This window comes from Cervus canadensis, chromosome 33, assembly GCF_019320065.1.
Source record: "Cervus canadensis isolate Bull #8, Minnesota chromosome 33, ASM1932006v1, whole genome shotgun sequence".
Lineage (NCBI taxonomy): Eukaryota > Metazoa > Chordata > Mammalia > Artiodactyla > Cervidae > Cervus > Cervus canadensis.
In genome coordinates this window covers 35006872-35033002 of record NC_057418.1, presented here as the reverse complement: position 1 = coordinate 35033002, position 26131 = coordinate 35006872, and the positions used below count along the sequence as shown (strand labels likewise).

The window sequence follows — 26131 nt, the reverse complement described above, 5'->3', positions numbered from 1 at the left end:
ATGGGCTGCTCACGGCCAGCGGACCTAACGTGGCGTCTTGGCCGGTTTGTGGCTCATACCCTGTTGGTTACACAGGCATAGTCTTGCCATGTAGCCAGCCTCGCAGGGAGGGCCCATCAGAGGGCCTCACCTGGACCAGGGCCCCCCGCCAGTCCTAACTGACCAGAAAGCAGTGCTGCCGTGCTGGTAGAGACACGCCCGCCGCCTGCCGGGTCCGGAGTGCGGAGCAGCCCGTTAGTGGGAGTGGTCCAGGCCTTCGCCAGGCCACGCAGGCACAGGTCTCATTTCAGCAAACGCGAAAAATGCTGGCCCCAACCCTGACAGCACAAGTAATGGCCTTTTGAGACATTCGTGTGGACTGTGTCATTTAGAATATTGCAAAGATTACAATCCCTTTTCTAGGTGTATGTATTGGATAAAATACCATGTAGCCATATTTTCAGGCACTAATATTTGAGAACCTCTAAAAAGGTAATCTTGAAAATGACTAGGAAGCTGTTGTGTTATTTCATTTCCCTCCAAAATTAACACATACATCTAGCTCTAAATATACTATGTTTTTTACCTTACAGTTTTAAAACTGAATTCATAGATATCACAAGAGGAAACATTGCAAATAGCCTGGTTTACAGAGTGAATGATATGCTCTGTATTTTTCAGAAACTACCCAGAGCTTCTAACGTTATTTTTTTTTCCCTCCCTCCCTTCTTCATTCCCCAGATGAATCAGCTCCTAAGGAAGTCAGCAGGGTAAGTAATGTAAATATATATTTTTTTTTTACTACAATATAGAAAGTACGTTCTTTTTGCATATTTTTTTCAGTGCTCTAACATGTTAAAAGTGTTGGAAAAATAAATAGAAAAACTGAGTGCCCTCTCCCGAAGTGTCACTCGTGAGCGTGGGGTGAAGCCAGCGGGGAGAGAGGTGTAAAAGCAGACGGCTCAAACTGATCACAGCGAGCAGATGCACTCCGTGTGGCCTGCACGTGCTCGAGGAGTTTTCTGCTGCCGACATTCAGAGACAGAGAGAGTGCATGTGAAGACTGGATTTCTGGCTCCTCCTGAAACACTGTAAGAGGAGGCAGCGCCTCCGCGGAGTTCCCAGGTTGTGGCAGTTGCCCAGGCCGCTCACCCGTGGCCCCCTGCTAACTGGCTTCCTGCTGCCTGGCTGACCCTGCCTATGAGTTCACGCACCTTTGTTCTGGGAGAGCAAAAGGTGACTCTGCCTGGATCGAGGACGTGACTTTCTTCAGTACTTTGAGAAATGTTAAATACACTGTTTTCACACCTACGAGAAATGCCTTAAGAGACTTAGCAAATTTAAGAGCTTATGGGGTATGGTATCAAGAGCTGTTACAAAATGATAATTCTGTGATTACACACAAAATGGCTCTCAATTCTATATCCTATTGACAGATAAAGATCTTAAAATGTGGAATCAGTGTTGAAATTAGTCGGAATTATACCTGATGCAGCTTTGTGTAAGCGATCATGCTATCACATGATAGAAACTGAAGTACTCTTTATCAGAGTCACATATTTAGATATATTCCTTTATTTTGCATTATCTGAAGAAATGAATCTTTAAAATGACCAGGGCTATTGCTGGAGATTGGACAGGGTTCCCCGTGCCCATAGCAACCTAACAGACTTAGGAGTCTGGAAGTCTCAGGGTTTTCCTGGGTGTGTGCACTATTAGCTTCACGTTTTCTGGGCTCGCAGTTGGAACGTCCCCAAGTCTGAGTGCTTCAGCGTGTATCGGGGCAGAGCAATCAGACTGGAATTTTTACAGCTACTGAGAGCAGCAGAAACAGCTGAAAGCAATGTGTGAGGATAACAGGGGATCCTCACAAGTGGACCCAGACTGTCATGAGATATTGAGGTGTTGATATTGGTAAAGCCACTATCTCAGAGCTCCGAGGTAGTACCACCTGTTTATACATCAAGGACAGCGGGAAAAAAGCTGCAATACAACTTACCCATCACATTCTTGTTTCAGAATACCTTTCATTCATATTGAATCCCTAACCTCAATTTAGTCTTTAGAAGCCTGGAAAGATTTTAGATATCGTCGTCGTTTTGAAGGGAAGTGGGAAGAGACCCCCAGTTAGGTGATTCCAACCCGCCCATATATCTTCCCTCCTGTTCTGTTGGCGGCAGAGTGGCCGGCGGTCCTCCTGCTGCCCTGCTGATGTCGCTGCGCTAACTCCACTCGCCCGCTTAGTGGGGTACCTTCCGTCGCCTCCAGTGTCCCCCAGTTTAAAGCTTTTGTACGACAGTGTCTGTCATCAATGAATTTGTTACTGCAGTCCACGCTTCCAGTTATTCTTGCCAGGCTCTATTTGGGGAAGATAGCTGTGTGAACAAAGAAGAGTCCTTTTGATTGAATGCATCTTTGCACAGTTTAATTTTGCAAAATACCGCCACCAGGCATTGTGGATGCAGTTGGCTGCGTACGTCTTATAACGTGCCTTCTGGGGTGAGCAGAGAGGAGATGCAGACAACGTCACATGCTGTCCTTAAGGCCGTTAGAAGTGATGGTCGCCTATACATAGTGCTTTTTTTCTTTGCTATTATTTTATAAGATTCTCTTATTTTATGCCAGATTTAGAGAAATGCATCTCCAGCTGAGAAGTGCTAAATACATGAGCTGATGATCTAGAATATCGGTTGCCAGGGTCTTTAAGTTGTTTTTTTTTTTCCCTGAATGTACTCCAGATCTTTGTCAGTTCTGATATTCAGAATTTGCTTTATAAAATGGCATACCAATGTTTTAACTTAAAGTGAAACTTAGAAATACCTAGTGCAATCTTGGAGATCAAACTAGTCAATCAATCCTAAAGGAAATCAGTCCTGAATATCCATTGGAAGGACTGATGCTGAAGCTGAAGCTTTGGCCACCTGATGTGAAGAAGTGACTGACCAGAAAAGACCCTGATGCTGGGAAAGACTGAAGGCAGGAGGAGAAGGGGAGGACAGAGGATGAGATGATTGGATGGCATCACCGACTCAATGGACATGAGTTTGAGCAAGCTCTGGGAGATGGTGAAGGATGGGGAAGCCTGGCGTGCTGCAGTCCATGGGGTCACAGAGAGTTGGACATCACTTAGCGACTGAACAGTGAACAACAAAATGTCTGGTAGAATTCACTAGTGAAGCCATCAGGTCCAGGGCTCTTCTTGGTCAAGTTATTTTTCTTTTGATTCAGTCTCCTGCTAGTTATGAGTCTCTTCAGATTTTCTTTTTCTTTACTGTTTAGTTTTGGTGCGCTTTGTATTTCTCAGTTCAGTTCAGTTGCTCAGTCGTGTCTGATTCTTTGTGACCCCATGGACTGCAGCACGCCAGGCTTCCCTGTCTATCACCAACTCCCAGAGCTTGCTCAAACTCATGTCCATCAAATCGATGATGCCATCCAACCAATATCAAAACTAACCAAGTTCTGGAGTATATTTAGAACAACAAAAGCAACTTAAAGATTCTGGCAACTGATACTCTTCTAGGTCATCAGCTTATGTATTTAGCACTTCTCAACTTACATTTCTAGGAGATAGTGAAGGACAGGAAAGGCTGGGTGCTGCAGTCCATGGGGTTGCACAGAGTCAGACACGACTTAGCGACTGAACAACAAGTGCAACCTTTAGGTAGGTGGTGACTGGTCACAGGCACATCCATGGTTGAGAGCTTGCTCTTCAGGGAGGCAGATTCTTTCCCTCCAGGCAGTTCTGATTGTTGTGAGATACTTTCCTACTGGGAGCCAAATAGCCTCTCCTTAACTGCTGTCTGCTAGCATTGTTTGAGTGTTGTAGCAACTCAAAAAAGGCTGTGTATGTACAGGCTGCTCTACATGAGAACTCCTTAAATAGAGGGACTGCGTTCTGTCTTTCCAAGGGAAACACACTCACTCAAGTTTTTCCCATACGTCTCCTTAGGGTCTGGGTTGACGTTCTGACAAAGCCTACTGAATTGTCAGTATATTTTTAGAAGGTGGCAGCTCTGGCACGACATCGTAGACCAACTGTGGCTTGACTCCAGTAAGACAGGGTAGGCCAGGTCGTTCTTGTCAGTTCCGTGTCTGTAATAGGATTTAGGGAGAATTCAGCTTTTCAAAGAAACTCCAGGGCATTTATGGTTATTGATCTTTTGGTACACTAAGATATTTTTGACATGAAGTAAAGTCATATCAGTAAGACTTCGGTCCTTTCTCCTCCTCTTTCTTCCTCTCTTGCTCCTTCCCTCCCCGCCTCCATCCTCCTCCCGACTTCTATTCCATAGACAAACACTCAGTGACCATTTGTGTGCCAGGCATTGCTCTAGGTTCTAGGAATATAGTGCAAAATGGCATCGCAGTTCTCATAGTATGGGAGAGGGTGGTGGAGACAGTTGAAAAAACGTTTAAATGATAAATACATAGAATAAATAAATACGTAGGAAGCAGAATGAGCCAACAGAGAGTGGTGGTGGATTAGGAACGGCCCTACTGTAGAGACAAGGGCCGGAAGAAGACGTGGGGCTGGGGGTGTGAGTGTCCAGCCAGCGATGCCTTCCAGGTAACTGGGAGGACGTTACGGGGGCGGGGGGAGGCGGCATGCCGAGAGCCGGGGGACGTGCGCTGTGGCAGAAGACGCGGCAAGCGCAGAGGCCCCGGGGCAGGGCGGCCACGCCTTAGAGTGCGGTCCCGCGGGCCAGGCCTGAAAGAGGAGGGGAGGGCCCTGCTCACAGCCGTCGGGGCAGGGGCCTCCAGGGCTATGTGGCAGTCAGAGCCTCTAGTCAGTACGGTTAGTCTTTTCTTTTACTATTACTGTTCTTGATGTAAAGCTCCAGCTTATAAATCAAAAAGATTTCTGACAAGAAAAGGAAGCAAAAACATCAAGAGTATTTGAGTGCTAAGTGCTAGAATGTAACAAATTTAACCAGCTCTCGACTTCCTGGGGACTTTGCTGGTGGCTCAGTGGTAAAGACTCGGCCTGCAGTGCAAGAGATGCAAGCTCAGTCCTGGGTCGGCAAGACCCCCTGGAGAAGGAAATGGCAACCCACTCCAGTGTTCTTGCCTGGAAAATTCCATGGACAGAGGAGAATCCTTGGGTACTGTCTTTGGCCCTCAGAATGTTATCAATATGTTTCAGTATAGTCTAATTTTCATTTCGCAGTCTTAGTCTTATGAAATATGTCCTGAAGAAGAATGCTAAGATCTGAGATTACTTGGTAAAAAGACATACATATTTTATAACACATACTACAAGTTCCTAAGTTGGTTTATCAAATTATTGTTCCAGTTAAGATTTCATTTTAACCCAATTTAATTAGCAGTCATATCTCTTCTCATGTGTCAATGGCATGGCATTGATTTACTATTTTTTATTTAAAGCAAATAAACATATTGCTACTTGTTAACGTTGTTTCCTTTTGTGTGAATGCATCTATGTTTTATGTGTGATTTATTCAAAAGAACTTCTCTGGTACAGTGTAAGTCACACAGACTTGAATTTGTTCTTTGCCAGTCTTTATATGGGTGACCTTTTAAAATAGCCTTTAAAAACCTCAAATGTAAAATGGGAATAAAATCTACCAAACCTAAGGAGTGCAGTCAAAAGAGGATGAAAATGCATAGTCCTTTATTCAGTGTTGGAATACCAAAAACAAAATTTTTAAAAGCAGAGGGAATTAATGAGAAGAAATTAATGGCCCACAATTTAAAATATAGGCTTGATTAATAATGCAAAAGATATTTTCCTAAACAGATCAATAAAGTAGATGGTTTTGGCAATCTATTCAAGAAATAAGAAAATAGCAAACATTAAGGGATGAGAAAGGGAAGATAACTATAGGCAAAAAGGAGATTATTAATAATTTAATAGGGAATCATATTAATATATACTTATGCATTTGAAAATTTAGATTTAATGGCCAATATTAAGGAAATTATAAATTATTAAAGTTTATTGAAGAAGAGTTAAGAAAACTAAGTACCTTGTTAACCAGTGGAAAAAACTGAAAAGTTGCTAAAAGTCCCCTTAAAATGCATGATGCCTAAAAGTTTTTACTGGGTGATTACTCCAAAAATGAAAAAGGAGAAAATTTCTACATTGTATAAAGTATGTACTTCAAAAGCTAAGAAGATAATTTATCTCAAGAGGGAAGTTTATTCCTAAAAGAAAAACTAAAGCATTATACAAGATAGAAAGCATACTGACCAGTGTTACTACTGCAAACATAAGTGAGGGAATCTTAGGTAAATAAATATAGCAGCACTCCCAGTTCCAAGGGTGGTGACAAGTGGGAAGATAGTGCAGTGGTCCTGGGAAGAGATGAAGGTGGTGATGATGGAGATGGGGAAATTTGGTAGATTGAATTCTGTGCACATTTGGAAGGTGGAGTGAACAAGAAGTGCTGATTAATTGGATGCTGCTTGGTATAGAAAAAAAGACAGAAAAGATAAATGATAGCATTGGGTTTTTGCCTGAGCAGATGGAACGTCAAGGTTGCCATCATTAGATGGGAGTGTTTGCCAGAGCAGGGAGCAGGGGTCACTTCTGGGTGCTTAGTCTTGGATGTGCTGAGTCTGAGACCTTTAGTAGATTTGTAAGCTGAGATGTTCAGCGGTTAGTTGACTATTTGAGTCTGGAGTTTAGGGGAATGATCTGAGTTAGAGATATAAATTTGAGAAGCCTTAGTAATAATGTGGATGATTAAGAAGGCCAGCATATAGGATGGTATGTGAAGTGCTGAGACTGTGTGAGATCCCCTAGGAGGAGAGTGTGGTTTGAGAAGAGAGGACCAGAGCCACAGGCAGCCCTGGCGCAGAGCATTTGCAAGCCTTCCGTGGGAGAAAGCCCTGTGAAGACTGAATGGAGGAGTCCGCGGGCAGGAGGCGAACCTGGGGCCTGTGCCTCCTGGAGTGGAGGAGAAATTGTCCAGAAAGAGAGCAGTCACTGGTGTGTTAAATGCTGCCAGCATTTCAAGGGAAATGGAGCCTAAGAGCTGTCATTGGGATCTGACGGCGTGGAGGCCATGGGTGGCTTCAATTAGAGCTGTTGCGCTGAGCAATTAGAGTTGGGGGGGAAGAGGAGAAATGGTAGGCGGCAAATACAGACAGCTGTTTTATGGAGTTTTGCCTTAAAAGAGAGAGAGAAAGCGTGTGGTGGCTAGTTGGGAGGCAGGTGTAATTGACATGTAACCTTCATTAGTTTCAGGTGCACGACAGACTGACTGACTATACGTGCACGCTATGAAGTGATCGTCACAATAGGCCTAGTGAACATCCGTCACTGCACGGTTGTCAGCTTCTTCTTCCTGGTGGTGAGAACTTTAAGACCTACTCCTTCAGCGACTTCCAAATATCCAGTACAGTCATTAATTATAGTCACTGTGCTGTATCTTATAGCCTGGAGACTTACTTATTTTGTAACTGAAAGTTTGTATCTTTTGACCACCTTCACCCATTTTGTTCACTCCCCACCCCTGAGATATTATTTTGTTTTAAAAATGTTTCATTTTTCTTAAAAAAAAAATGGAATAAATAGCAACCAATGCATACAAATGGAAATAATCCAGTGGAGAGAACATGTGATGATTTGGGTCAGAGGGGCCAGTTGGTTGTGGCCACAGAGGGCCTCCCCCACCTCCTGCAGACTCTCCAGGAAACTTCAGTCTTTTCCTTCACAAAAGGCTCACATTTATTCACTTTCAGTTTCTTTTCACAGCGTATCACTTTTTAAAAGAATTTTTAATTGGTTATAAGAAAAATATAACCAAAGAAACAAATAGAGGAAGACGCAGAGGAGGAGAAATAAAAATTGGGATCGTCAGTACTTTTCTATGAACAAGCAGACTAGCTGGGTGTTAAACTTCCAGTTACGTGAACCTGAACCTGAATCGGTCTTCACTTATGTAAAGTTGACCTTAGAAATAAGACAGTTGTTTTACCAGCAAAGTCCTCTTTTTTTTTTCAGGAATAACAGAGATTTTCAACTTGGGATAAGCATGCTAGAGCAGAAACTATAAGCAAGCCTAGACAAAGAAGAGGAATGCTCTTTTATAAAGGAAAAAGGGGAAGCTTGGAGGGGCTGTTGATAAGCACAGAGTCCACTGGCGGAAACTGGGAGTGGGGAGTGGAGTGGCTTTTCATTGGCTGAGCTGTTGCTGGGTGGGGAGAAGATCTTCCATCCTTTCCTGGGTAAGTTAGGTGGTAAGGAGCCTTCTTCCCAGTGGAGATGCTCGGTAGTCTCTTCCTGTTTGGGGTCTGCGTGAGTGCTCCCTCTTCTGGTCTTGCCCACTCATTTAATAAGGTACCCTAAAAATAAATAAATAAGGTATCCTTTATTCATTTCTACATATCTTAGGGATGGCTACCTGTCAGTTTTTATTATTGTTATTAAATTTCATGAAAATGCAAGCCTATTTATCTGATTTTACATCAGTCTTTAGGAAGTTGCAAAGACAGACTGTTAAAATGTGGTTCAGTGCTCAGTACGTGAAGGTGATACACAGATAACTAGAGTAGGCAGTGAAGTAGTGAAAGCCACTCGGTCGTGTCCGACTCTCTGCGACCCCGTGGACTATCCAGTCCATGGGATTCTCCAGGCCAGAATACTGGAGAGGGAAGCTGTTCCCTTTTCCAGGGGATCTTCCCAACCCAGGGATTGAACCCAGGTCTCCCGCATTGAAGGCAGATTCCTTACCAGCTGAGTCACAAGGGAAGTCCAAAAATATCAGAGTGAGTGGTCTATCCCTTCTCCAGCAGATCTTCCCGGCCCAGGAATCGAACCAGGGTCTCCTGCATTGCAGGCGGATTCTTTACCAACTGAACTATCAGGGAAGGCCAAGAGAAGGCAGACCTGGTAGAAACATCTGGAGTAGTTTTTCATGTTACCTATGCCCTCCCTCCAGTTGACAATCATGGGACTCGGGTGCTGTGACCCAATGGAGAAGCAGACAGAAAGCGTGTCCTCTGAAATCTCCCTAAACGTAGTTCCTTTAATCAGGCTTTGGCTAAGAGGGCCTTTGGACACCTGGATGTGATACTTGCAAACAAGGGCCTGAAGGACAGGCAGGTCACCACCACCCCATTGGTTATCAACTTGTCTGTAGGACTGAGAAGCCAGAGGAATGGGCAGAGATGTCACATTCCCGTCAAGTAAAGTGAAATTCTGGCATTTTGAATTTGAAATATCAAACAGCCTGACAAGGATTTAGCCCCGATGCTGGGAAAGATTGAGAGCAGGAGGATACAGGGACGACAGAGGATGAGATGGTTGGATGGCATCACCGACTCAAGGGACGTGGGTTTGGGTGGACCTCGGGAGTTGGTGACGGACAGGGAGGCCTGGCGTGCTGCGGTTCATGGGGTCGCAAAGAATCGGACACGACTGAACTGAACAAGGATTTCCCACCCTGATGGAAGAATCACCCGCTTTCCCGAGGAATACTGGCTGGCAGCCTGCCAGCAGAGGCTGTGTTTTCCATATGACACAGGGCAAAATAGCTTCAGGCAGTCCAACTTGAGTTTTGTGACACTCAGAGCAAAGTTTCTTCTAAAGCACAGTATGGTTCGTTTTAGATAAGTTTCATTCCACAGCTTTCGCGGCTCGTTACTAACTATAGCCACAGAAACCTCGCAAGCCTGTGTGGAGGCTCAGTTCTCAGCACCTCGGCTTCCGCAGACTGAGCGGCAGAATATCTCCCCGTGTAGCTGAATGCGTCAGTCTGCTGTAAGAACATGGTTCATGCTATTTACATACTGGGAAATGGTGGCCGAAAACAGTGACTTTTGTTTGCGTGTGCTAAGGATGAAACCCGTCATCTTAACGACAGACACACAAACCGTCGGTCTATTAGTTTGTTCCTGATCAGTGATAATAAAATCATATCAGTGATATAAAGAAGAATACAGATCCTATTAATCACGATGATAGTAATTAAACACACTATCAAGCCGTTATGATATTTTTTAAATGGGAACTGGACACCTTCTTCTTTCACAAGGTTCTAAATTGTTACCTGTTTTTTTAAGACCGTTCTTGGCAACCACAACTCTGTTTTAGAGAGTATAGGTGTTGGAAAATATTAACAGTGGAGAAACGGTATTAAGATGTTGATCTTAGTATAGTTTGTTCTTGGCAACAGAAGGAAGGAAGGGAAGGAGTGCTGAGTCGCTCAGTCGTGTCTGACTCTTTGCGACCCCATGGACTATAACCCACCAGGCTCCTCTGTCCATGGGATTCTCCAGGCAAGAATACTGGAGTGGGGTGCCATTCCCTTCTCCACGGGGATCTTCCTGACCCAGGGATTGAACCTGCGTCTCTTTAGTCTCTTGCACTGGGCGGGCAGATTCTTCATGCCTGGGAAGCCCGGTCACAGAATCAGAGGCTAATTACAGTCCATTGTTTTGGGCACATTTCTTTGTTGTATGAAACAAGAATATAGTAATGATCTAGTCAAAGAGCAGTTGTGCATAAAATCCAGTTTCCCTTAGATGGTAGTTTATTACATTAAAGATGGCAACGGAATCATAGTATGTTTAATTTGGGCTTCCCAGGGGGGGTTTCTCTGGTGGCTCAGATGGAAAAGAATCTGCCTGCAATGCAGGAGACTTGTGTTCCATCTCTGGGTTGGAGAGAGCCCCTGGGGAAGGGTATGGCAATCTACTGTAGTATTCTTACTGGAGAATCCCACGGACAGAGGAGCCTGGCAGGGCTGCAGTCCATGGGGTCACACAGAGTCAGACATGACTGGGCACATTTTTGCCGCAGACATTATCACTGTTTCCTTGTATATTGCTTTCTCCCCACGGGGATTTCAGTTCCATGAGTGATAGAGCCTTACCTGATACTTATAGTGCTTGACACATTGCTGAGGAAATATTTGTTTTAAAAGACTTATTTACGTATTGACATTCAGAAATACATCTACTTGGGTAAAGCACTTAGATACATCTTTTGTTTCTTTAGCCTTCTCTTTATTGATCTGCTCTTGATTGCTTAATTTTTTTATGTTAACAGTCTTAGACATATCAGAAATGTTTACTACATGAGTGATTTGAAAATGTCTTATCTCATGGACTCATTTTCCTAAATTAATTTATTATCATGAAAAGCCCTTTCATCTCTTGGACTTTTTTGCCTGAAATTAAATTAGTTGAAATAGTCCTTTGAAAACCTAAATATTCTTTAGGAAAGTTAGTTTTTAATAGGTCCTTCTAGTCAAGGCTATGGTTTTTCCATTAGTCATGTATGAATGTGAGAGTTGGACTATAAAGAAAGCTGAGTTCTGAAGAATTGATGCTTTCAAGTATGGTTTGGAGAAGACTCTTGAGAGTCCCTTGGACTGCAAGGAGATCCAACCAGTCCATCCTAAAGGAAATCAGTCCTGAAAATTCATTGGAAGGACTGATATTGAAGCTGAAACTCCAACACTTTGGCCACCTGATGCGAAGAGCTGACTCATTTGAAAAGCCCCTGATGCTGGGAAAGATTGAAGACAGGAGGAGAAGGGGACGACAGAGGATGAGATGGTTGGATGGCATCACCGACTCGATGGACATGAGTTTGAGTAAGCTCCAGGAGTTGGTGATGGACAGGGAGGCCTGGCGTGCTGCAGTCCATGGCATCGCAAAGAGTCGGACACGACTAAACCACTGAACTGAACTGAACTGAACTGTCCTTATGTTGAGCTGGTGATATGTTTTCAACAGAATGCCTCCCTCATTGTAGCATGCTTGCTTTCTCCTGCCTTGCCTGAGGGTAACCTGCGGTCTCTCTGTCCTCTTGTCCTGGTTGTTGCTCTTCGGCCTCCATCCAGGTTTCTCCGTCCTTTGTAGCTTTTTGTAAGATGCTCCCTCTGAACTCCTGCAGTCTGCTGCGGACGACTCTGAACCAGCCTCACACGCGGCCTTCCCCATGCACTCAGTTAAGTGTAGGACAAGCGAGGCAGCTTCCCCTTGGTGTCAGGATGGATGTCTGCGGATCCCTTGCTTGCTGTTACGGATTTTTAAATTTTACAATGAGCATTTGCAAAGAGTCAGTGACGCCTTCTTTCCTAGCTCTTTTTTTCCTTCAGTGCCTCTGAGGCCCACAGGTTTCCTTAACTCTTCGTTGTGACTGCTCATCCTTAGTTAGATTTCCCCTGCCTGTGGTGTTTGTATGAAATAAATGGCCTTTATTTATAACTTATTTTCCTCTAAAATACCCAAATCATTTTGATAACTTTATTCTTAATATGTAACATTGAAAAAGGTTTGCCACTTTCTCGTGAAGTTAAACATAGAGTACTTTTGACCCAGGAATAACCCTCTCAAGTATTTGCCTAGTATAATTTTGTTTCTATATTTTTCTGAGAACTATGTTTTAATTTTTAAAAATCTTATTTTTTAATGAAGTATATTTGCTACACAATATAAGTTATAGGTTAGTGATTAACAGTTACTGTTAGTGATTAAAAGTTTTTAAAGGGGGAGAAGGCAATGGCACCCCACTCCAGTACTCTTGCCTGGAGAATCCCATGGATGGAGGAGCCTGGTAGGCTGCAGTCCATGGGGTTGCGAAGAGCTGGACACGACTGAGCGACTTCAGTTTCACTTTTCACTTTTCATGCACTGGAGAAGGAAATGGCAACCCACTCCAGTATTCCTGCCTGGAGAATCCCGGGGACGGGGGAGCCTGGTGGGCTGCCGTCTATGGGGCCGCACAGAGTCAGACACGAGTGAGGTGACTCAGCAGCAGCAGCGGCAGGTTTTAAAGGCGATACTCCGTGTAGAGTTACTGCAGAAGGCTGGCTGGATTCTCCATGTTGCCCAACGTGCTCTTGTAGCTCACTGCGTATGTGACGGTCTGTACCTCTTAATCCTCCGCCCCAGTGCTGCCCCCTCCTGTACCCTCTCCCGACTGGTGACGCTAGTTTCTTCTCTGTGCTTTTGAGTCCGCTGCTCTTTTGCTTTTTTCACTCGTATGTTGTAGTTTTCGAGTCCACACTTGAGTGATGTCATGCCGTGTTTGTCTTTCTGACTTGTCTCACTTAGCGTCCTGTCCTCCAAGTCTATCCTTGTTGCTGCAGATGGCAGCTTTCCCTTTTTGTGGATGAGCAGTATCCCATTATATCTCGCGTCTGTAACCATTCATCTGTTGCTGGGCGCTTAGGTTGCTTCCATATCTTGGCAAGTGTAAATAAAGCTGCTGTGAACTTCGGGGTACACGTGTCTGTTTTAATTAGTGTTTTTGGGTTTTTTGGATATATACTCAGGAATGGAATTGCTTGGCCCTAACATAGTTCTATTTTCAGGTTGTTTTTTTGTTTTTTGTTTTTGAGAATCCTCTCATTTTCCACAGTGGCTGTACCAATTTACATTCCCACCAACAGTGCACAAGAGTTCCCTTTTCACCAACATTTATTATTTGTGTTTTTTTTTGATGGTAGCCATTCTGACAAGTATGAGGAGATATCTCATCGTGGTTCTGATTTGCATTTCCCTAATGATCAGTGATGTTGAGTATTGTTGGAGAAACGTCTACTCAGTTCTCCTGCCCATTTTTAAATCAGTTTCTTTGTTTTCTTGATGTTGAATTGTTGAGCTGTTTATATATGTTGGATATTAACTCCTTGTCAATCATTATTTGCAACTATCTTTTCCATTCAGTAGGTTATCTTTTCATTTTGTTAATGATTTCCTTTGATGTGCAAAAGCTTTTAAGTTTAATTAGGTCCTTTAAAAAAATTTTTTTTTGCTCTTATTTCCTTTGCTCTAGGAGACAGATCCAAAAAATATCCAAAAACTATCGCTGCAATTTGTGTAGAGTGCTCTCCCGGTGTTTTTCTCTAGGAGGTTTATGGTGTCTGGTCTTACATTTAGGTCTGTCATCCAATTTGAGTTTATTTTTGCATATGGTGCTAGAGCATGTTCTGATTTCACCTTTTTACATGTAGCTGTCCAGTTTCCACAGCACCATTTATTGGAGAGACTGTCTTTTCTCTATTGGATTTTCTTGCCTCCTTTGTCATAGATTAATTGCCCGTGTAAGTGTAATATAATACATATATTTACATGAGGCCCTCTCATATATATATATATATATAGTATGTATATATAGTATATATGTATTATATTTGTGTTGATGAGAAGCTTAGAGTCAGTGACAGTAGTGGGCACATATAGCTCCAGCTCTTGGATTTTAAATATCATTTGCCACTGAAAGAAACTAGGGCTTCTTTGAGAAGCAGAACTAGCTGGATCAAGGGCCAGCAAGATGTTTGATAAGTAAGAAAGTATTGAAATAATCAAGAAGATTTGTTGAAAGAGCATATGAGCTATTTTGAGGGGGTTTCCATTGGTCAGATTTGGGACAATTTGAATATTAAAATGTGTGTGTAACAAAATTATTATTAATTAGTTACACATGTTGAATAAAATAAGCATCTGTGAGTCCATACACATGTAAATGAATGAATGAGGGAAAACAGAAAGCTCTTCACCCCAGTAGAATGCCAAATAGCAAATACAGGATAGATGATGGTGTCCCCAAGTGGTGTTCCAGTTGCCCTCAGGCACCACAGCAAACTCACAGGGACGATTTAGGACATGCTACAGTTTCATGGGACGCAACACCATCCGTCAGAGCTTGATGGAGTTCACAGTTTCAGTGCTTTCCTGAGATAGTTGCCAGTTTTAATGTTGGATCACTGTAGTCCTGTCAATGGAGTCATATCTCTGCACATCCTGTGTGTGTGTGTGTGTGTGTGTGTCTGTGTGGTTTCTCTAATGAAAAGCAAGTACTGCTTGAAAACCAACATAGAACAGAAAATGAGGGTGACTGTGTCCAGTTTGATTCTGAGGTTTCCACCACCCAATTCATTGAATCTTCGAGTTCTGACTCCTCTTGATTGAGAAATGTCTGTGATATTCAGTGCATACTTTATATGGGTTCTTTTAATAAAGGCGGTGGTGAAAGGACTTTGTGAAGTTGGAATGCTGTGTAAATACAAGGTCTTAACAACCTCACTTATAGACGGTTGTAATTTCCTGTTAGGCAAGACGTAGAACTGAAAGTTTATTTGACTGAGTTGAATTGATCCCTGGGTAAACGTTCTTCATCATGTTGTTTCCGTAAGAGAAGTGCCTTAGCTGACTTTCATCTCCACTTGTTCCCTCTGCCTTTCCTCTCATAATAGTACTCATGAGCAGCAAAACGGCCATAAGGCTGAGGCCAAATAATTGTTATTATTATTCTTATTTATATATAATTTAACATTTTCAGTTTATTGTGATTTGAATGATCCACTAAGTGTGAAGGTGTGTGTATTAGTCGTTCAATCATGTCCAGCTCTTTGTGACCCCATGGACTGTAACCCACCAGGCTCCTCTGGCCATGGGATTCTCCAGGCAAGAATACTGCAGTGGGTTGCCATTCCCTTCCCCAGGGGATCTTCCCGAACCAGGGATTGAACCCAGGTCTCCTGCATTGCAGGCAGATTCTTTACCATCTGAACCTTTAATATTTGAGAGGTAATATTATGTTAGCATAACTTAGTAGTCATAGTTAAATATTTTGCTTTTATGGTATTTATGCAATTATTGCTAATCAAAGGAAACAGGGTCTACTAAAAGTAACCCATCTATTATTTTCAAGATTAGAATTTGAAGTTTAATATAAACAGCAACAAAATTTGAGGTCATAGATTGCCACAGAAGGTTACTGTTGAAAGATATCTTAAATACAGTCTATTTCAATGTTCTTATTACGCAAATGACAAAAATGAAAGCTCAGAGACTTGAAAGGAAACCTCTTGATAAAGTGTCCATAACCCCAAGTGTCTGCTTGTTCTCGCTTGTGTGTGACGACCCATTTCCTGCCCAAAGAGATGGAGAGCAGCTGGTCACTGCTCTCAGCTCTGCATTCGGTCACACTGAAGGGCCTCTTCTCAGAATTGCATCGTCAGGGAAAAGTCAGTCTGCTATCATCTTTACAGGGACTCCTCTACTGAGTCGAAGGCAATGGCAGCCCACTCCAGTACTCTTGCCTGGAAAATCCCATGGACAGAGGAGCCTGGTGGGCTGCAGTCCATGGGGTCGGGAAGAGTCGGACACGACTGAAGCGACTTAGCAGCAGCAGCAGCAAATGTCAGCCATTTGGCGGGGGCTGCAGATTTCAGCTGTCCCAAGTGCAATCCCCCTGAACCCAGTATTTCTGTTTACTGCACCCCTCCTTCATCTGCCTGATCCAACATTATCTTTATTCTACCCGACTCCAGCCCCCGTGAGGTTCATCCTCATTTGTTTCCCAGGTTTCTACGTGTGTGTGAAGTCGCTCAGTCGTGTCCGACTCTTTGCGACCGCATGGGCTGTAGCCTACCAGGCTCCTCCGTCCATGGGATTCCCCAGTTAAGAATACTGAAGTGGGTAGCCATTTCCTTCTCCAGGGGATCTTCCCACCCCAGGGATCAAACCCAGGTCTCCTGCATTGCAGGCAGATGCTTTACCCTCTGAGCCACCAAGGAAGCCCAGGTTTGTATAGGTTGGCTGAATCTCATCCATCTCATCTCTTGACAGTTTATCCTTGTTACTTCATCTTCTGGGGTCTGCCTGGACTTGAGTCTGTTAGTAGGTCAGCAGCAGAGATAGGTGGTGGACAACCAGCATACTTCTACAAGGCAGCCGGGGGCACTAGGCAGACCTGCCCTTCACCCGAGCCTGTCCGTGTCTCTCGTGTCTCTGGATCCTTCCGTCCCTGACCATCCCGTTTAAAAAGCCGTCCTTTCCTCCAAAACCACTTACCGTCAGCCTTCCCAGCTCTCCCGTCTGCGCCATGCCCATCACCTTCCATCACACTGTGTAGCTTACTTATTCTCTTCCAGCTAGAGTGTAAGTTCCTTGAGGACTGGGATTTTATTCTGTCCAGGCTCGAGCCTTTCTCGTGTCGGGAAGAGTGCCTGTGTGTGGCAGTGGATCGTCAGCTCTGGCCGCGCGTGTTTGTGCAACGACTGACTGACCGGCTCACCCATCCTTTGGTGTGTGCGCCCCGCGGAGGGCTGAGTGCAGGCCCAGCAGTAACAGCGAGCTGCAGGGCTTCCGGAGCGAACGATGGCTGGGTGGTCTAGCGAGCGAGCGAGAGAGAGAGAGAGAGAGAGAGAGACGGCCTGAGATGGTTTCCCAAGCAGAAGATCACCACATTTTGCTGGGTTCAGAGACCACCCTGGGAGAAGCCTTTAGTCTAAGTGCGCTGGGAAGACCCCGGAGTCTTTGGAGCCTCAGAGTGAGAGAATTTTTTATTTTTAAAGTTCACCATGTCCGTGGTTTGGAGAGGAGGCTTGGGAAGGCGCGCTCCGTGCAGGGAAGCTCACCAGAAGACGGACTTTCAGTCCTTTGAAGAAGACCCAGCGTCGGGCGCAGCCTCCGCCGTCTTCCCGGGCTTTTGTCCGCCGGCTCCCGCCCGGGCGCTCAGGGCGGCCAACACCACCGGCTTGCTGTGGGGCTCCTGCTGGCGCAGGGGCGGCTCCCGTGAGAGCCCCCCGCTCCTGCTCTAGTGGCAGAGTTGAGATCAGACTCAGGGGTCCAGGAGTCACTCCATGGACCCCAGTGAGTGGAGAGTAATAAACAAGCTTCGTTTTACCCAGTGCAGTGCATCTTAGGACGTTTCAGTCACTTAACAAATTTCCGAATTGTCTTTACTGATCCAGCTTGCTTGATCACACTGTATTTAAAACTTCAGAAACAAACTTGTAACATTCAATATTTTAATATAAATATTCATTCGTGGAGTCTATAGATATCCTAAGTTGTAGCAATTTTAACTTTCAATCTATTTTTATGGTCCATCATAATAATTAAATCATGCTCTATAAAAACATCATGAACAACTAATATATAATATAAAGCCGTGTATATTCATTGAGTATGTGACAAACTAAGGAATTTTAATTTTTTTATATTTAATTATGCCTCTTTTTTTTTCATTCAAAGTATCAAGATACAAATATGCAAGGAGTTGTGTATGAACTAAACAGCTATATAGAACAACGGCTGGATACAGGAGGTGACAACCAGCTACTCCTCTATGAATTGAGTAGCATCATCAAAATTGGTAAGGAACGTTCTATGTTCCTCCTAGTAGAAAGATTATACCAAAGTAAATTAAATTATGTTCTCTTCACTGATGACATGTAGGCATAGACATCATTCTTTTTTGGTTGATGCCTATATTATATTGGTTATTCAGTATTATAAATGCCATTTGTCTGTTTTGAAATGCTTTAAAATTAAATATGTCTCAAATTTTAAAAATATTTTCTAATAACTCTGATATTTAAACTTTGACCAGTATATTATTACATAGTACATTGCTGTGTGCCTTTGAGAATGTCACATCTTAAAAAACAGAAATAGCTAATGAAAAGAAATGAAAATATTCTACGTATGTAATTCAGTAAAACCATAAATTATTTAGTTCAGTTTACTGTATAAAAATTAATTATGCTAACAAATCCATTCGAAAGACTCATATTTGAAGCCTGACCTTAGAGAATTCATGCATCTTATGTTCTTGCATTGAGATTAGTCTCTTCCTTTTCTGTTACTTTGGCAGCCACGAAAGCTGATGGATTTGCATTGTATTTCCTGGGAGAGTGCAATAACGTAAGTATCTACACTTAGATTCAGGTGCTCTAGGTAAGAGAATGTTACAAACAACAAATGTATCATAACTAAGTACTTTACCCAGCATTTCCTGTTTTGTTTCTGTACGTGGTGATTACCGGTTGAGTATTTTACCAACATGGTGACGTTTAGCCATTAAAATCTTAACCTTTTTTTATTGTTTTGGTTTGGTTTGCGCTGTGCTGTTTCATGAGTGGCGTTTCTAGACTCACTGTTCTGTACAGAAGTTGTTTCACCACTGTGGGCTGGGGTGTCGGGGGCAGTCTATGCCCTTTTCTGCACGCAATCCGCGGTAGAAGCAAATGAGAGCGGGGGTTTTCTGTGAGTTTTGTAGCCTCTGTGAAGCTCACTCTGAGAAGCGCTGGGACGCAGTTGCTGCGTCTGGATCCCTGAGCTGTGGCCGGTGACTCGGGCTGCCCTGTGGCTAGAGCCGCTCAGGGTGCCCGGCCCACCCGTCGGCAGAACAGGCTGGACGCTGTGTTTCTGGACTGACTCACTCACAGCGCCGTCTGCTGTCGAGTGCAGCTTTCTTAGGCGCTTTCAAAAAGGATTTCAGGACACTCAGTTACTGGCATTTGCTTTTTTGTTGTGGTGTTAACACACATGTAACATTTTAGAAAAATACTCTGAGCCAGCAACACTTAGCTTCATAGGTTAAGTGAAGAAAACTCAGTTATAACATTATTTTTGCAAACTTTACTCTGTATTTCTTGTGTGTTGGGTCTTGTTCTTTGAGATTTGGTATGCGTTTTTGCAATGTGATACTTGTTTTGTGAGTAAGCAAAATGCATGCTATTTATATTCTATTAAATGTTAATAGGAATAGAGACACAGTATTCTGATATTTTTAGCAGTGTTCATGAATAGTACAGTAGTCCAAACCATGAAAGCCATTGCACAAAAAGCCCTTATTGGCTGGATGACCCTACTCCTAAATGACCTCTTCATTTGCACACCCCTTGCTCCCCTTGTGTAATGATGATCTGTGTTGCAAGATTAAAAGCTCTTTAGGATAAGGACCACACCACTCCTTATTCATTTCTGTATTCGCCTGTATTCTCTCTTATTTTCTTTCACATAAGCAGTCAGCAAGAGGGTTTATTAAATAGAATTAGTCAGATACTACTCCTACCTGTAAATGCTTTCTGTTTTACATACTGATAGTATTTTAAAAATGATGAAGCTACTGAAATAACGAATAGATTTCTGTCCTAGTCGTTCTAAAAATTTTTTTCCAAAATTTGAAATTTTTGTTTAAAAACCAAGACTTCCTTTTAAAAAATTAGTGTATGATTTACGATATATTTTTTTTAACATTTTTTAATTGAAAGATAATTGCTTTACAGAATTTTGTGGGTTTCTGTCCTATCGACAAGAGTCAGCCATAGGTGCACGCCTGCCCCCTCCCTCCCAGGCCTCCCTCCATCTCCCTCCCCTGCTCACCCTTCAGCCTGTCGCAGAGCCCCCGTTTGAGTTCCCTGACTCACAGAGCAGATTCCTGCTGGCTGCCTGTTTTACACACGGTCTTGTGAACTTCTGTTTCTCTCTCCACACGTCCCCCCTTCTCCCTCCTCTCCTCCCCCCTCCCCGTCCGTAGGCCTGTCCTCTATGTCTGTTTCTCCGGTGCTGCCCTGAGAATAAATCCACCAGTGCCGTCTGTCCAGATCCCACGTATATGTGTCAGTGTACGCTATTCCTCTTTCCCTTTCTGACCTACTTCACTCTGTATAATGGGCCCTGGTTTCGTCCACCTCATTAGAACAGATTCAAATGTGTTCCTGTTTACGGCCGAGTAGTATTCCATTGTGTATCTGTACCCCAGTTTCTTTATCCATCCGTCGATGGACTGTAGGTTGTAGATGTAGATGTGAATGTAGCTGTAGTTGTAGATGTAGGTGTGAACAATACTTTACAGTAATTTCCATGATCTCTGGTGTGCATATTATCGTGTAACCACAGCAGTCCAGGTCTTATCACTCCTTCCCCGACGTCTCCACACAATCCGCAGGGATGGTCCACAGCAGCTGTGTTTGTATCGTGACCCTTGACCTTCAGTCACAGCTGTTTGTGACCCAGGCTGGGACCAGTAGATTCGCTGCCGACCCCTGGGTTGTGGACTCAGCGTTCTGGCTGTCTGCCTGGAAAGAAATGATACAAGCCCTCGGCCGAGGCGCGGCTGCCCCGGGGCTGGCCCTCTTCTGCTCTGTGTGGAGGACGTTGGGAAGGAGGGGAGAGCTGGTCTGCGGAGGTGGGAAGGGCAGACGACCGGGAGCCTGGTCCTCTGCAGGAGCCTCTAACCGGGCCTGGCTCCGAGCCGGGGTTTAGGTTCCCAGGCCGCCTGCTCTTAATCACTTGGCTATACTTCTCTACCCTGTTGTTGCAGACTTCTGCCTGATTGTGATTTAGAAAAAGCTTTTGTAGCTCGAATATCCCAAATGTAATTCTGTTGTGGTTTAGTTGCTAAGCTGTGTCCGACTCTTTGCAACCCCGTGGACTGTAGCCCCCAGGCTCCTCCGTCCACGGGATTCTCCAGGCAAAAGTGCTGGAGTGGGTTGCCATTTCTTTCTCCAGGGGATCTTCCTGACCCAGGGATGGACCCCGGGTCTCCTGTGCTGGGAGTGACCTGCATTGCTGACTGAGCCACCAGGGAAACCCCTAAAATGTAATTCTGCATGTATCTAATCCTTTCACTTAACATTCACTTTGTAACTTAATTGAGGGATTGGTAATGTCTTCTCTGGCTTTAGTTGGCGCCTCATTCTAAACCCCAAGGTCAATTGATTTACTCTATGTGGTTCTCTCCAGGCTGATGGAGTCTTTACTCCTTTCTTCCCCACATCTCAGGGACCAAGTGTATCCTGTTTGTTAGCATAGCCCTAGGAGGAGCAGGGTACAGAGCAAAACGGTAGCCTTTCCTCACCTTCCGAAGTCAGCTTCCACTCTGCTATGCTTTCTTAATGTCAGATCCTTCTTCATAGAATTGAGCTGAACCTGTAATTAGGTGTTTATCTGTGCCTTGTTTGATTATTTGCTTATCCAGTTTTCTCTCCAGCATATAAATGTCACAAAGGCAGAGACCTTTCTCCCTGGGAGGATAATTTTAGGGGATAATGAATGTGTTCTACTCCCGTAAGTCATATTATTCCTTTGGCCCCTTTCAATGGATATTCTTGAGGCTGTTCCTTTCCCGTTCTATTTCTAGAGATCAGATATGTACTTGTTTTTGCCATTCACCGAAGGTACCACCCCTTGAAATCTATTTTGATTAACTCGTATGGCTGAGATTTTCTTCCCGACCACTGAGTGGTGTGGATTCAAGCCTTACATCCACACAATGCGCAGTTATTACTTCTCAGATGAGATTTTTATTTTCTCTGCAGCAATAAATTCAGGGTATTCTGGTTCCCTTCACCCCCTTGCAGCTGTAAGTGTCTTCACTCTTCAGACTGAGATGAGCCCATAGCCCTGGGCTGGGCCTGACCAGTGGGGGTCTCCTATTAGACTTCCCAGTGGTGAGGTCTCAGGCTTTACCTCTGTTAGCCATGAGACTCTGCCGAGGTCGGTACAGTTGACCCTCGAACAAATCCACGTGGCACTTTGCTGCCGGCCCTCAGAATCGACAAGTCCACATCTGCCCATTCAATCGGTCGTGGGTGTACAGCGCTACTGTGGCATTTATTGAACGAGATCCTCATGTAAGTGGATCCACACAGATCAAACCCGTGTTCTTCAAGGGTCAACTCTGTATTTAGGCTTTAGTTGATGCTCTCAAGAAAAAAAAAGAAAATTGGAATTTGCTCACCTCCCAGAGTCCCTTTGTCTACTCCCTTTTAGATTTCTTTGGATCCTTCCAATCTTCTCAGCCCAGCAATGCCTTATAAAATATTTGTGAAATGTTCTTTATCCAGCCTTTAAACAGTTTTACAATGTTTGTTTCAGGAGTGTCAAATTATCTAATCTGCCATATTGCTTGCAACAGATGTTGACATGCTTCTAAAATGTAAACTAACTGAATGAAATAAAGTAAAACATTTTGCACAGATGAGGAGATACATGTATATTTTCTTATATTTCTTCCTTTGTACATGAGAGACAACATATTATAGATATTTATCAATGTTTTTAAAACTTGTCTCTGGATTTTGAATCATAGTTAGAAAGTATTTTTTAGTGACTCACTTTCAAAACAAAATGTATATTCTTTAGTGACAAAATTATAATAATGCAACCCAAATAGACTGCAATAAAAATTTTAGTCTTGATATCAATAAATATTAGTACAAGGATTAAGACAGACATGGCATGGACTAAATCATTCTTATAAGAGTATTGATTTCTTTTTTCACCAATGAGAATCAGTAGAAATAATTTAATTTTTGAAATTGATGCATTGAAAAATATAGCTTAAATAATATTTAAATACACCAAAAGTTATACTGGTAGAATTTAAAACCAACATTCATATTACCAGAGAGATAAAAAATTAAAACACAGAAAGTGTAGTAGATGGTAGAAAACAACTTAAATGGTATGAAAACACTAAAAATAAAACACTAAATGTGATTATTGAACTCATTTCGAAGCTAATTTAAGAGAAAATAAAACAATAGAGTGGAAAATAGCAAATTATGAGAGCATACTTACAAACGTGAAAATGTAGGTAAAATGGACAGTTTTTGAGGAAAATATAAATTGTTCCATTTGATCCAAGTGATGATAGAAAAGCAATAGACTAGTAAGCGGAAGGGATTGAACGCAGTGTTGGAGTGATGCTGGGTTTTTTTTAAGCCAGTCGGACACTGGCGGTGGTTTTGTGCACCAGCGTTGCTCAGGCCGTCCTTCGCTCTGGGACACGGTGGTGATGCACCAGAGCGCGCGCTCACCTGGAGACAGCCCTCCAGAAGAGGGAATGCCTGGCTGACCACACTGTTCCAGGGCTTGGGAGAGAAGGGAAGCTCCCCAGTTAGTTGTTCAGTTTTCCAAAGAGTTTTGATTCTGGAGTTGGATCGTGTGATTTCCAATTCGCTACTTTGGGATTTTGACAATATTCTCAATCCTTCTAAATCTTAGTTTGACCTCCATTGGTTAAGCATTAGGTCACGCCTGCCATTTAACAAGCCATTTTAGACGCCAGCCATATACCAAAAGCTGTGTTGAATTTGCTGAGCCTACAAATATATAAAAATCATCCCTGTCCTCAAAGAATGTACAGTCAGTAGGAGGAATGAAGAAATCCACAGTTCGTTATCCTGCATGATGACATGTGAGCAGAGAGGAAGCAGGGCGCTCCGGGACCCCACCTTTGATTGGCAGGTGGGGTCTGGGGTTGGTAGCGTTGAAATGAGCTTGGATGGCGAGCTCTGTTGGAACAGAGCTTAGGAGACCTCTCCCTTAGTAGATAAGAAGGGAAAAGGAAGGAGGAAGCAGTCTGGGAGAAATGTAGAAAAAGCAGCTTTTTTGTGTTCTGACCAAAGCCAGTGTCCGGCGCAGAGCATATACAGGGTGCTCTTGAAATACTTTTTGGGCAAAACTGATTTTTCCACGATTAAGATTTTTTGCTTAATACCAGGTCACATACTTCAGTTACTATGTAGCATACTTTATAATGTTCTAATATAGGTTTTTTAAATATTATCTATAAGAGTAGTTTGTGAAAGCTGAAAAAATTTGTGATCTCTAATTATTTGTCAAACTTTATAATTCATAACGTAAGTTCATAGATAGCTTTTTATGGATTAGTTTAGAGTAGCAGTGTGACTTGGTCAATGCACAGTGAACTTTTTTTTTTTTTTCATTTATTTTTATTAGTTGGAGGCTAATTACTTTACAATATTGTAGTGGTTTTTGCCATACATTGACATGAATCAGCCATGGATTTACATGTGTTCCCCATCCCGATCCCCCCTCCCGCCTCCCTCTCCATCCCATCCCTCTTTAGTAAGAATTATGCAAACAAAGTTAGGGATCTGGCTCACGTTCCAGGGAAGTTGGGGCTAGTAGCTCCTGCCCTCTGCACGGAGTGAAATTCTTTTACTCTCCAGCGCCATCTAGTGTCTCCAAGAAAAATAACTTGATGGTAAGCCAAAGTGTTTCCAAACTTCACCTGTTGTGAGTTGAACCCTTAACGTAAAAGTGAAGTTTCCATGAACACACTGAACTTTGAATTGTGTATGGGAAAGATGAGAGCAGATGTTTGCCACGTAAAGCAGACATCTCTTTAGTTGATGTCAATGAATCAGTTTCCCAACCTGTTTTTTTAATAATGTGCAGTAGGCTACTGTATGGTTCTTTCTCCACTGAACCTATTTCTAAAAATTTGATTTTTTTAAATAACTTGAATGCTTTTTTATTTCTTCATTGAGTCGGCTTAGTCATTATGACTACCGTTACCAATCTCCTTTAGTTTAAATGGCTTAACTCTAGAAATATTTTTGGAAATGGACTGTTACCACAAAAATATTGAATAGTTCATCATGAGTTTCTTTGAAATAATGAAAAAACTAGCTTATGCCCTGCCACTGCCTGGCGTCAGGACTGATTTCCAGCCCTGTGGCCAGTCTCCCGGCTGGCGTTGGGAGGTGAAGGGCCTCGTCCAGGCCCCCGGCAGAGCTGTCAGCTGCAGGGACCAGCAGGTCGGGGGCCAGGTGCACGCCCTGATGCATGAAGCTCTTCTTCAAAGGGTAGGGTTGGCTGAGATTCGAAGCTTTGAACCTTTTCTTTGTTTTTGATTTTCATGCAGTTTTTCATCTCTAGCCTCTAAAAAATTTGTGCTAATAAAAGTTTTCATAGATTTATACAACATTAAAGCAGAAATTAATTTTAGAGACTCATCTTAACATGGGATGTTATCGATTATGAATATATGCATAATTGCCTTACTATATTTAATATGTTATGCGGTGATATTTGATGAAAGTTATCATTCATCTTCCTGTGAAAATAAATAATGAGTATAATCTTTTTTCATCTTATTAATTTGAACATCCCAGTCAAATTCTTATGTCAAAATTCGTAAGAACTGACATGAGGGTGTGGGAGGTACAAACCTTGGGGTGTAAGATAGGCTTCCAAAGATGTGTTTTATTACAATATGGAAAATATAGCCAACATTTTGTAATAACTTTAAATTGAAAGTAAACTTTAAGTATTGTATTAAAGTTCTTTAAAAACACATCTTTAAAAAACTCATAACGATTGATTTTGAAAAATAAAGTCCTTGCTTCATTTTTCCATTTCTTTATAAAAACTTTTTTCCACCCATCAGTTGTTAATGCATCAGTGCAGGACCTTCATCAATGAAAAATGCAAAAGGTGTCTTATAAATTATGATTATTTTACAACATGAAGAACCAAAGCAAGACTTGGCTTACCAGATCACAGCATGTACTATAAATTGCAGTAATTAAAACAGTGTGGTAGAAAAATAAACCAAGTGGCACAGAATTGAGAGTTCAGAGACAGACCCAGGTGTACTTGAGGATTTATGTGATGAAAG

At 42.9% G+C, this 26131-nt stretch overlaps 1 protein-coding gene across 2 annotated transcripts in view; it reads left to right on the top strand.

The window, feature by feature from the left end:
* The window catches only part of PDE10A (phosphodiesterase 10A), a 337901-nt gene that overhangs the window by 235159 nt on the left and 76611 nt on the right, over nt 1–26131 (top strand). For both annotated transcript variants that reach the window (XM_043456798.1, XM_043456797.1), the window contains 3 exons: nt 721–749; nt 17944–18064; nt 18566–18615. In XM_043456798.1, the coding sequence (XP_043312733.1) occupies nt 721–749; nt 17944–18064; nt 18566–18615 (200 nt within the window). The remainder of the gene's footprint in view (nt 1–720; nt 750–17943; nt 18065–18565; nt 18616–26131) is intronic.